Source organism: Protomyctophum parallelum (genome assembly GCF_964188405.1).
Source record: "Protomyctophum parallelum genome assembly, chromosome: 5".
In the NCBI taxonomy this organism is placed as follows: Eukaryota; Metazoa; Chordata; class Actinopteri; order Myctophiformes; family Myctophidae; genus Protomyctophum; species Protomyctophum parallelum.
In genome coordinates, this window is record NC_139702.1 from 8955487 (window position 1) to 8967984 (window position 12498).

Genomic DNA, 12498 nt, shown 5'->3' on the forward strand with positions numbered 1-12498 from the left:
AATAGTGGTGGGGGTTCATACACCATTCCATGGGTTAAGATTAGGGATGTTTCCTTACTTCTTACTCGCTTACACTCTATGACATCACAGCGGTCAGTCGATCCTATAGGCCTACACTATGACATCAAAGCGGTCAGTCGATCTTGTAGGTTTACACTCTATGACATCACAGCGGTCAGTCGATCCTATAGGCCTACACTCTATGACATCACAGCGGTCAGTCGATCCTGTAGGTTTACACTCTATGACATCACAGCGGTCAGTCGATCCTATAGGCCTACACTCTATGACATCACAGCGGTCAGTCGATCCTATATGCCTACACTATGACAGGGGTACTCAACTGGCGGACCATAAATAACATCAGATGGTACATTTCTCATGTGAAAGTGCTGCAAAGGCCCCCAAAATGTCCCCCAAGGGCCCCCAAAATTCTGGCGCGCGCGCGCACAGTGTGGCCTGCCAGGACCTGATTTGGAGTTCCACTCCGGGCCTGCACTCTGCACCCCATTATTGGTTGGGTGGAAGGCGATCTGATTTGTATAAGCTTGGCTTGACCATACTAAACGGGCATAGAGCCCCGCTCTCCGATGGACGCCGCGCATGGGACCGGACCTCGGTCTTATTAAAAAAATTATTTGTGGACCTTCATCATTTCTAGTTGAGGACCCCTGCTCTATGACATCACAGCGGTCAGTCGATCCTATAGGCCTACACTCTATGACATCACAGCGGTCAGTCGATCCTATAGGCCTACACTCTATGACATCACAGCGGTCAGTCGATCCTATAGGCCTACACTCTATGACATCACGGCGGTCAGTCGATCCTATAGGCCTACACTCTATGCATATACTATACAGCCAAGTAGTATACAGCAGTGGTTCCCAAACCTTTTCATGCAAGGAACTCCAAATTGACACCAATTAGCCCGCGGACCCCCATTTGAAAACATATGCCAAGGACCCCCATGAGAGAAGATATTTATGGCTATAGCAGTGATTTTCAAGCATTTTTATTTCAAGGGCCCCCGGTTTGACCTGAATTACGCCACCGGCAATGGCATTTCTATCTCTGGGACCCCAATGTATATTGTAAAATCAAAGGAACCTTTTGATTTTTTTTTATTGATCCATTTGTACAATCTCTGAGTTACAGACCCATAAGGGTCCATTTGGTTCCTAAATATAATTTAGCTGGGGACCCCCTGGAACTCCCTCAAGTACCACTGGGGGTCCCCGGACCCCACTTTGGGAACCACTAGTATACAGTACAGTCTATTATATCCCGTCACAACATACAAAGCCTAGTACACGTAGGTGTAATGTTAGTTTTATATCGGATAAATGACACATTTAAGGAAGGAAGGAAGCTGTGGGGAATTTGGACATGCCAGGACTAGACTAACCTGACGCTGCCAGATGAGGGCGGTATTGGGTAACCATGTTCCCCAACACAGCACTCATCTGGGATCTCTCAGGCAGTTGAGCTGACAAAAATCCGTTCCGTACCGGACCAATCAGCGTGAGCTAAGGGCGGGATATGTGCGAAACCGGATGTGAAGCTATATAGACACGTCAATATGATTGGTTGTGTTTGCACGCCCACACGGTGATAGACAGACGGTCCCATCCAATCATCTACCAAGTATCTTGAAAAAAAGGAACAGCCCCGTCATCGAATTTGCTTCCGCGATCCCAGATCCCAATAAGCTGTGAAACAAATTTGTGTAGCAAGCTTCTTGGATCTGGCAGCGTCAGGTTAGGACTAGACCTCCTAGGACTAGACTAGGGTATACCTTGAAATAAATTGAGAGACAGAAATATAGATGTGCAGTTCAGGTTGTGTAACACTTGGTTCAATATATCACTTTCAGGTAAACAGTTAAGAATGAGGTTTCATACAAGGATTCAGTGCTGTGATATACCACAAAACTAAATATTGTGCCTGTATATTTGCATGCACACAGCACTTCAAGTTTGCTCATTTCACTCTTCTTCCCTAGCTCACACACACACACACACACACACACACACACACACACACACACACGCACACACACACGCGCGCACACGCACGCGCGCCGATTAATGCTTAGAATAGGTAGCTATAACTGACCTGCAGAATAAAAACAAAATGACCAAGCCGTTTGTTATGAAGATTAATTAACTTCTCTTTCAAACTGTCACACACTAGTTGTCTGAGTGGTTTTACACTTCCTAACAACGCAGACTACTCCACTCAACTTCCATGAGGTGTAAAGTTACATTATAAGTTGTTTATTTCACTCGTTTTACTACCAATTACCAAACATGTATGTGTCTGTCTGTTTGCAGCAGGTGTGTGTGGAGGGGGAGGGGGCGTGTTTTCATGTCACGGCCCATTATTTATTCTGCATTGATTTAAGCCACAGACCATTTGATGACATTTAGGGGCATATTTTGCACATCTTAAGTACCAGGTGTTATGACTTAAATTAAGACATGTATGCGTGACTGATGCGATTTGGCCACTCAAAATAGCCAAACAGCATTGGCCACTATGGTGGTACCATAGGAGAGAAGTTTAACTGGGGACCATCTGGAACCCCCTCAAGAACCACTGGTGGTCCCCGGACCTCTGGTTGAGAACCACTAGTGGTCCCCGGACCTCTTGAGAACCACTGGTGGTCCCCGGACCTCTTGAGAACCACTGTCATAAGAGGACCTCTTGAGAACCACTGTCATAAGAGGACCTCTTGAGAACCACTGTCATAAGAGGACCTCTTGAGAACCACTGTCATAAGAGGACCTCTTGAGAACCACTGTCATAAGAGGACCTCTTGAGAACCACTGTCATAAGTGGACCTCTTGAGAACCACTGTCATAAGAGGACCTCTTGAGAACCACTGTCATAAGAGGACCTCTTGAGAACCACTGGTGGTCCCCGGACCTCTTGAGAACCACTGTCATAAGAGGACCTCTTGAGAACCATTGTCATAAGAGGACCTCTTGAGAACCACTGTCATAAGAGGACCTCTTGAGAACCACTGTCATAAGAGATAGGCCACATTGCTCAGGGCACGAAACGCGACGGTGACGAAATGGAGAGGTGTAGGACTAAACACGTTAAGCCGCCGCTACGGTCCTTTTAAAAAAACCTTTTTAAAAAAGGTGGAAAAAGTACTCACATTTTGTATTTTTGTAAGTATCAATACTGCAATATAGAAATACTCTGTTACAAGTAAAAGTCCAGAATTCAAGTACAAAAGTATTGGTTACAAAATGTACTTAAAGTACCAAAAGTAGAAAGTACTATTGTATTTATGCAGATAGTCTCATTTTAAGTTTTCAAATGGCCACTACAAAGTAACTAGCAACTAAAGTTTTCAAATAATTGTAGTGGAGTAAAAGTACAATATTTGGATCTGAGATGTAATATTGTAATATTGGAAATACTCACGTAAAGTACAAATACCTCAAAACTGTACTTAAGTACAGTACCAGCACTGATAGGGCTTCAGTGGTTAAAACCAATGTACCTGCCATGACTTGCCTGTAACTGAAATGCCAATGGTTTGAATATTGTATGGTTAAAATCTTCAGGCATTATGTACCTGATCCCCAGTAAGGATGGGAAATGGGTGGGCGGAGACCAGAAACTAGACTTAAATCACTAGACTTAAACAGTCGCTTCATTTCCTTCCGTCACACCCTTGACCTCCGACCCCTAACTACTTCCTTCCCATCTGACAGGGTGGCCCCCTGAGTGCGTCCTTGTTTTGGGGAGGAGGCGGGGCGGGGGTGCGGTGGTAAACCAATATGCTGAGGAACCCCACCCCCGACCCACCCACCCTCCGGTGCCATCAAAGACAGAGCGAGAGGGGACTTCGGGGAAAGGGGGGAGAGAGGGGTGCTGAATGGAGAGGTCGACAGGGACCCTCACAGATGTCTCACTTTGTACATGTTATTGTTGCTTAGTTAGTATACATACGGGGGCTCCTCCTCCTCCTCTAATTCTAAAGTGTATGCCTATTAAAGTTGAATACATAAAATGATGTTCACCGTTTTATTATTTATATTTTTTAAGGTAAATATTTTACGTTTTGTTTTTAAAAGGTAATGGTAATGGTTGATTTAGAGCAGTGGTTTTCAACCAGTGGTCCGGGGACCACCAGTGGTCCTTGAGGAGGCTCCAGGTGGTCCCCAGCTAAATGATGGAGAGTTGGTATACTCAAATGGACCCTATACTGTAGAAGTGTAGATCATTAATTAACTCAGGGTTGAGAGAGTCTAAAATGTCATTCTACGCCCTCAAGAGTTAAATTGTTGATAAACATTGCATTACTATAAGAGAATGTATATAAAAAAAAATTGGGTTTGCCTGTTATCTCTCCGTGGTACCACATCAATACAGCATGGAATTGTGGACAAAATCTTATCCAACGATAAGAAACTATTCCGTTTTGGTTCTGAGAGGCTAAATCTCCTCAAATGGTGGTCCGTGGCTCAAATGGGAAATAAGTAATTGGGCCGTGTGTTGTGATGGGATAAAGTATACATATTAAGCAATAAGCAGTTACCATTATGTATAAGAGTGCTCCCTAGCTGTGCTCAAGCAAGGTCACAGAGAGAGAGACAGAAAGTTATCTATATAGGTGTCTGAAAGAGTGGGACACGTCAGAGCTCTCTGGCCTGCGCTTCAACTGATATGATCGAACAATCTGATTCGTGATGTAACAGGTCGTATTTGCTTTCATCTATGTCTTTGCTGTTCATATGCACATGGACCATTTTGGGATAAGTATCCCGGGCAATCATTAAAATATGCCAGTTCTTATGATTCCATGACTTATGTTTACAGCCTGTTTATTGGACTATCAGATAACTCTCGATTGTCTCGAACAATAACGACACATCAGTTGTCACAGAAACGGTTGACAGCGTGACGCCAGGCCATAACGTCAGTCTATAAAGTATAGGCACATACTTACTTATTTCATACTATAAGTAAGTATCTCATACTGTAAGTAAGTATTTGGAATCATATAAGAAGGCGGTACCTAGTTAAAACTGGGTTCAAGCTAACTGACTAGTTCACAACTCCCTCCCCCAAGCACCTGTAGGCCTTAAACTAGATCCTTGGCCCAGGCCGTAGCGTAACGGTCTGGGCACCGGTCTGGTAATCCAGTCGCAGTGTGCCGCGGGTTCGACTCCCGGACCCGACACGGCCTTTACTGCATGTCATCCCCCCATCTCTCTCCCGTTTCCTGTCAGCCTACTGTCTGTCCCTTCAAAAATCAATAAAAAGGCGTAAGCCGCAAAAAAATATCTTAAAAAAAAAAGAAACTAGATCCTTAAACTATAAGGCCTCCCCAAATAGGAGCCCTCATAGTATAGACTTCACTGACAGCTTCCTGCAAATCCAGGAGATCTCAGTTAACTTGTCCAGAATCTTAAAAGCATGCATGTCTAATATCTGTCCGTCTGTGGGTTCTGATGCACTTAATGTCTATCAGGGATGTAGGCATCGGCTATCCCTGATTGGACAACCTGAGAGATATTCTGACTGGTAAAAGGAGGCTGGCTGTTGTACAGTTTGTGCACTCCTACACCTGCATGCCTATAAGAGCATGTGAGGTCCACAGATCAGGCAGTTTGATAGTCAAGAGGTTTATTCAGTGACATTGGTGGAATGAGGATGAATGATGGTTTAAGATTTTAACTGACAAGACAAGGAAATGAGTAACAATCAGTAATGGGGATAAGTCAGGCGTAATCAGACACAAAATAATATTCGGAGGGGCATTCTGGTAATTAGGGAAGGGCAGACTTACAGTAATGCATCGGTATACAGGCACGAAGGAGTTGTGGTGCTGCAAGCACCTCTCAGTGAGGGACAAAATGTTTGTCTGCTGCTTAGTTAGGCCTATATATAGTCCCCAGGTGTGCTGATTGTTGGCCCCGTCCACACCACCAACAAGGCAACCTGCCACTACTCCACCCCACTCTCAGCTAGAGTGGTGGGGTTTTCTACACAACCCAAACCATCGGCTACATGGATTGGCCTGCAGGCAATGCATGAAATTAATGTCTGTCTGTCTGTCTGTCTTTCTTCAAATCCATATTCTGTCTCCCATTTATGCCTTCAGCAGTTCTTTTAAGGCATCAAGGATGGGTTTGTATTTGTATGTATGTTAGTGGTCACTGGTTACTGCACTGTATTCAGATAATGGGTACAACGGGTACTCTGACAACAACAAACAAAGAACAATCAGGAAAATGAGGCAGGTAGCTTGTGGGCCAGCAAAGTTTGGATCCAGTCCCAGATGGAAATGGGCTTGGTTTATTTGGGGGAGTTGCGTAATAATCCCTTGGATTCCTTGGAGGCCGATTAGAAAAAATGTAGGGTTGCATTTCTTCCTTGGCCTAGTGGGAATGTGGGTGCAAAGAGCAATCGGACGCTGTGTTCATGATTTGGGGAATTCTGTTAGAATGGGCCATTCCTGTCAAACTGTGAAAGCCAATCTATCTATCTTTTCATTCCGAATTACATTCCCCCCTGGAACCCCCCCCCCCCCCCGACTTGAAAAGCACCGTTGTGGTGGTGGGCCCCTATAGCTGGACATTGTTGGATGCCTCTCTGGCCTCCTGTATATCTCCAGCTAGTGAGTGTGTGTTTGGTGAGTGTGACAGGGGGTGCCTTGCAGGGGGCGATCCGGAAGAGTGTGTGTCTGTGTGCATGTGCGCATGTGAGCGATGGGGGTAGTGTGTGTACGGGATGGGGCAGGGGGGTCAGTTGAGGAACAACAGGTCATAGGTGCCGGAGGTTAAGAGCAACCGACAGGAAAGAATAAAACTCACATGTGCGCTCGGAGCAGGCTGCGCGGGGATTACAAAGACAGATGGGTTCTGGTCGTGGAACTCAACCCTCTCTGCTCTGTCGGCCCTCGTAAGACAGACAGCACACACCCACACACACACACACACACACACACACACACACGCGCGCGTGCACACACACACTGCTCTTCCCCTCCTAAGTGAGAGGCTGGATGTTAGCCATAGTGGATAAGGTTCCCGCTCCCCAGCATCCTATAAGGGAACACATAGGAACCATTCCCTACGCAGCTGGCCCCTGTCACTGAAAAAGTAATTAGAGACTCGGGCAGGAAGCTGGAAGACATACATACCCCTAAATTTGGATGCCATGTGCAATTGTGTGCTGAGAGTGTGTGTGCTTTATGTAGGTGTGTGTGTGTGTGTGTGTGTGTGTGTGTGTGTGTGTGTGTGTGTGTGTGTGTGTGTGTGTGTGTGTGTGTGTGTGTGTGTGTGTGTGTGTGTGTGTGTGTGTGTGTGTGTGTGTGTGTGTGTGTGTGTGTGTGTGCGTGCGTGCGTGCGTGTGTTTGAGTGAGTACGTGTTTAAGGAGTGGACGTGTTCAATTGTGTGTGTGTGTGTGTGTGCGTCCGTTCAAACTCATCCGTGTGAGAGAGTGAGAAATGGAGAAGCTTTCATCTGTGCACGTGTGTGCAGTGTCTCAATCTGGGTACACGTGAGGGCGGGAGGGCGGGGGTGTCTTATATATATATACGCTAAACACACATAATGGAACATTAATGGCATTTTCAGACCACCGCCCTACAGAGACCGACGGAGGCGCGCTCAACTTTGTTTAGAGGCGCCCGCTGTAACTCTTGGCTCAGTGACACAAGAACGCGTCACGCTGGAGGAATCCCAAGATAAGGGCTCTAAATTATTTAGGCCTCTTTGAGGGCACCAGTGAAACACTCTGGCCCCTTGCTGTCGTCTTGCATGTCTTATTTCTCGCCGGTGTCATTATATGTACATGCAGTATAAACGGCTGGGAGCTGGCTGGCATTGTGTCTTTTTAGGGCAGTGGTTCTCAAAGTGGGGTCCGGGAACCCCCAGGGGTCCTTGAGGGAGGTCCCAGGGGGTCCCCAGCTAAATGATAGATAGTTATGGACCCCAAATGGACCCTCATGGGTCTGTAACTCGGAGAGTGTAAACATTTTAACCAAACGGTCCATGTGTACACTCTCAGAGTTAAATTTACAATATAAATTTACAATATAAATCGGGGTTCCAGAGATAGAAATGTCGTGAAATGGGGGTTCGTAGTCTAATGCATGTCAAACTGGGTGTCCTTGAAATTAAAACGCTTCCGAATCACTGCTAGAGCCGTAAAACAAAAGAAGGGTCCCACGGCCAAAAGTATCAATTTGGGGGTCCTTGACATGACATGTTTTGAGAACCACTGTTTTAGGGGCAGTGTGCCAAGAGTCAACATGGATATCACGTGCAGTTATAATATCTCTCTGTCTCTATCTATCTCTCACTCACTCGCACTCAACTCTCCTTCAACCTACATCTGAAGTTCCATTTCCAGACTGAATACGTTGACAACGTATTCAGTCTGGAAATGGAACTGTTCTACAATTAGGACTTCTTCCTTACACGTCTTCTCAGTCTCTAAAGGCTCTCAGTATCATACTACTTTGTTGACCCCTTCGCAGTTCGCTCAGAGGCACAAGGGCTTGTAGATTCAGAAATAGTTTTTTCTCCCCCTCAGCCATATTATTCTGTTGAACTCTAAATCCAAGTTATAGGATTTATCACCAATCCCCCCGACACAATGAGTTCCTTGTACATATATTAACTTTTATTTTTTAGTATTTAGTACCTCTCTGCTATGCTGCTACCTTCATCTATGCATTCTCTCGCTCTTTCTGCATTGGATTGATGCCATTAAGAAAATGTTGTTGTACACGTTGGGACAGAAAGTCCTCCATCCATTCGTCACATCTATAGCAATCTGAATCTGGGAAGTAATCTTGAGAGATTACATCTATAGTAAACCTGCAGACAACCATAACGTTCTGTGTTTATGAGATGTGTAGAAACTGAAGTGTAGAAACTGTATAAATAGGAGACATTTATTTGTGCAGCATAAATACAGTGGCGTTCGCTCAAACGGTATGCATTGTTAGTGGTGTTGTGTGCATCATATCGAAGAGAGTGTAATTCCATACCCAAAAGAAATATATTGTCACGTTTCAAAATATACAGAAATTGTCCCCAACAAGACTTTGCAGAGAATACATGGGAGAAGGTCTAAAATTTACATCAAAACATAATTGTGAAGCTATTATTTCCAGCATCCAAAACATTTTGCACAAAATGGGAAACATACACTATGTGAAATATACATTCTTTGGTTTGGGAACGGACAGTAGTACATCTAACTTCACAGCAGTGGTGGGCAAAGTACTCAACCACAGAAGTTCAGTCAGTCAAAGTACAAATACCAGTCAAATATTACTCAATTACAAGTGAAAGTTGCTCAGTCAAATTTGTACTTGAGTTAAAGTAAGGGAATACTTTGCCTTTTAAAATATTTAAGAAATCAAAAGTACATGCTTTTACAAATACTCAAGTATTCAAAAGTACAAATTACAAAGCACATTTTCTTTTCTTTTTTACTAGTAGGCCTATCAATGCATTGCTCTGTTGAAATGAAGAAATGTTCAAAAATGAATTTAAAACCCCCCAGAAATCTTCAAAAAATCTTCCAAATAATGAGCTCACGTGTTGCATCGATTTGTAGATTGCCTATTTTCACTTTTTTTTTTAAAGTGGTTTGAGTCGCGGGGGAGTCAAAAGTACAACTATGTCTGTGAAACGTAGTGACGCGAAATTCATATGCTTCCAAAAAAGAAAATACTCAAGTAAAGTACAGTACTCATGTAAATGCACTTTGCTGCTGTCCATTTCTCCACGGTGTACAAGAATCAATGTCTTCAGTTCGACAGGCAAGGCTGAGGCAATAGTCTGAATAATGGAGGTGGGACCTTCCGCTCAGAAAATCAAGGTGTTTAACTTAATCCACTTGGGGAGGTAGAGTTCTGTATTCGGTCAGCATTCAGAACCACTTTGCACCATGGAAAAGAAAAACGTGCAAAGGCTGGCCCACGAGCTGTTGCAGTACTCTTCTGCCAGCTTCTGCTGGTCCACACGCTCTGTGCAGGACTTCTCCGGGGTCGGCGTGCCCTGGGTTTGGAGTCTCTTGGTGGTGGTGGTGGTGGTGGTGGTGGTGGCGGGGGTGATGGTGGTGGTAGGGCGGTCGGGTGATGGAGTCTGAGGTCGAGGTGTCTCCGACTGCCTCACGTTGTCGCCTGGTTGCTGCTCAGACACCACTGCGGTGTGGAGATCCAGCTTGAAATGTGCGTCACGGGAGGCGCGCCTGCACACCCCCGCCTTGACCAGCGCGCGGTCGTCCGTGCAGAGTTTCCTCTGCAGCTTTTTCAGCGAGCGGGCCACCTGCTTCCAGAAGCTGGCCTGGTTTGAGGCGTACTCCGCGCAGCTCGAGGGTTTGGCAGAGTATTCACAGCTGACCGTGACCCCGCCTGTGACGCGAGCCTCTGGGTTCTGGCAGTGCACGCGCAGCTTGACCAGCATGTCCTGGTCCTCTCTCGCGGCCCACGTGCACTGCATTTTGTCCTTAGTGGAGAACTTGCCCTTGTTGGCAGCCGCGGCCCTCGCACCGGCTCGCTGGCTTGCCGGCTGGCTGGCTGGCTCCGCTCCTCTGCCGCCGTGACCTTTGGGGTGACCCCTGTCTCGCGCAGCAGCGGACATGGAGAAGTGCTGCACGACGCAGGCACACAGCAGCAACACACACGGTGCCAGACTCCCAAGCAGCATCATTTCCTTCTCGACCTGGAGTGGAACATAGAAACGGAGGTTTTTTTTCAATGACTGGTGGGTTGAAGATCAACAGCACATGAAAACATCATAAGCACTGAAGCCAAATATATACTTCATCGCACAATACTATTTAATCTAGCCTACTTGTAGATCTTGTACTGTAGATCAGATATTTTGGAAAATGTTTGCATGTAATAACTAATAACATGCCCGCAAATAGGGACGCAAGGTTGAAAGAGGTTAATATAGGAAATTATTTTTATTGCAGGTCTCACACATAAAAGTCACTCCAAAGAAAGAACCTCATATGCAACGAACAGGGTGCCAGCCAATCATAAACACTCTTAACAGCCATGGTTTGGTTTCACAATCAAATGCGTACACATGGAATAAAAGCATTAAACAACAACATCAACCACAATAAACACGCAAAACCATTGTCTAACTAAAACAAAGTGATTTCGTAGCCTGACCGACATCACATACTGGCACTGTCTGTATGCCAAATAACTTCTTAGTATGTCTGAAGTACAGTAGTCTGAAAATAGCATGCTCTGTAGTGTGTAGTGTTTAACGTTAGCATGTGGTTTGGGACACAACCTAAGTGTCTGTGACATGTGCCCTGAGGCATGCTGGGAGCTGGGAGGTCCATCTCAGTCACAATGGCACGCGTCTAGGATGCTACAGTATTAACCCATTTAGACCTGACGTCGAAATTTAAAAAAAAAGGTTTTCTGAAAGAAAGAATATATATTCAAAGATTTGTGCCGCATTTTCACGATTTTTCAAAAATAGCAGACCTACAAGATTGTAGCGCGCCAGTGGCACGCTATGAGCTTGTAGATATGCTATTTTTCAATAGCTAAAGTATAACATAATACTTAGTTAAAACACCAAACGGGTTCCCGTCCAAAATGGGTTTTTAATAAATATCGACACACATTGCCACTGGCACTGGCAATAAAAATGTGTCAAATATTGCTTCTTGAATGGACCCCAATATACTACCTTATTGTTTACATAGGCATGAAACATTATACATTATAATAATGGTTTCTGAAGTTATAAAGAAAAACTGCTAAATGAAATGTTTTACAATGAGAAATGTGCTTTACGAATTGAACGACATGCACTAAATATGTTTGTGATGTGTATACATAGTAGTAGTATAAATATGGGGCCCACATGAGTGGGTTTGCTCCACTGAAAAGTACAGGACAAAGTGATTCTGTGTGTCTATTGTGTTCCAACTCATTCACATGCATGCAAGCAAATTATATCTGTGCCACATTGCTATAAAAATCATAGAGCTTCATCTATTTTCTATGTAACATCACACACACACGCGCGCGCGCGCGCACACACACACACACACACACACACACACACACACACACACACACACACACACACACACACACACACACACACAGCCTATAAATAGCCTATACTGTATTAGGCCTACTACTATTATGCTTCCCAAAAAAACTAATTAACTTAACACAATGGTTTTTACTTACCGAAAGTCGTGGTGTAGCCTTTAATATACTAGCCTATATAGTCGCCTATGCTGCGGACAGAGAGATGTTGTGGCTCGTGTAGGCTACAACAAATGAAAGGGGGGGCTCGCACATGGCATTTATACATCTAGAGGCACGCCCACACGAGGCGCGCGCGCCACGCACGCACGCACGCACACACACACACACACACACACACACACACACACACACACACACTGACACACACGCACACACAGTCACACACACACAATGAGTGAACAACATGTTAAATGCC

At 45.0% G+C, this 12498-nt stretch overlaps 1 protein-coding gene across 1 annotated transcript; it reads right to left on the bottom strand.

Moving 5' to 3' along the window:
- Positions 1–9636: 9636 nt before the first annotated feature.
- On the bottom strand, positions 9637–12397 carry LOC310859103 (fibroblast growth factor-binding protein 1-like). Its single transcript, XM_083765482.1, has 2 exons — positions 12222–12397; positions 9637–10713 (listed from the first exon to the last, which is right to left on the bottom strand). Exon 2 carries the CDS (start codon positions 10699–10701, stop codon positions 9913–9915), a length of 789 nt encoding a protein of 262 aa, XP_083621608.1. The 5' UTR covers positions 10702–10713; positions 12222–12397; the 3' UTR covers positions 9637–9912.
- Between the last annotated feature and the right edge of the window lie 101 nt (positions 12398–12498).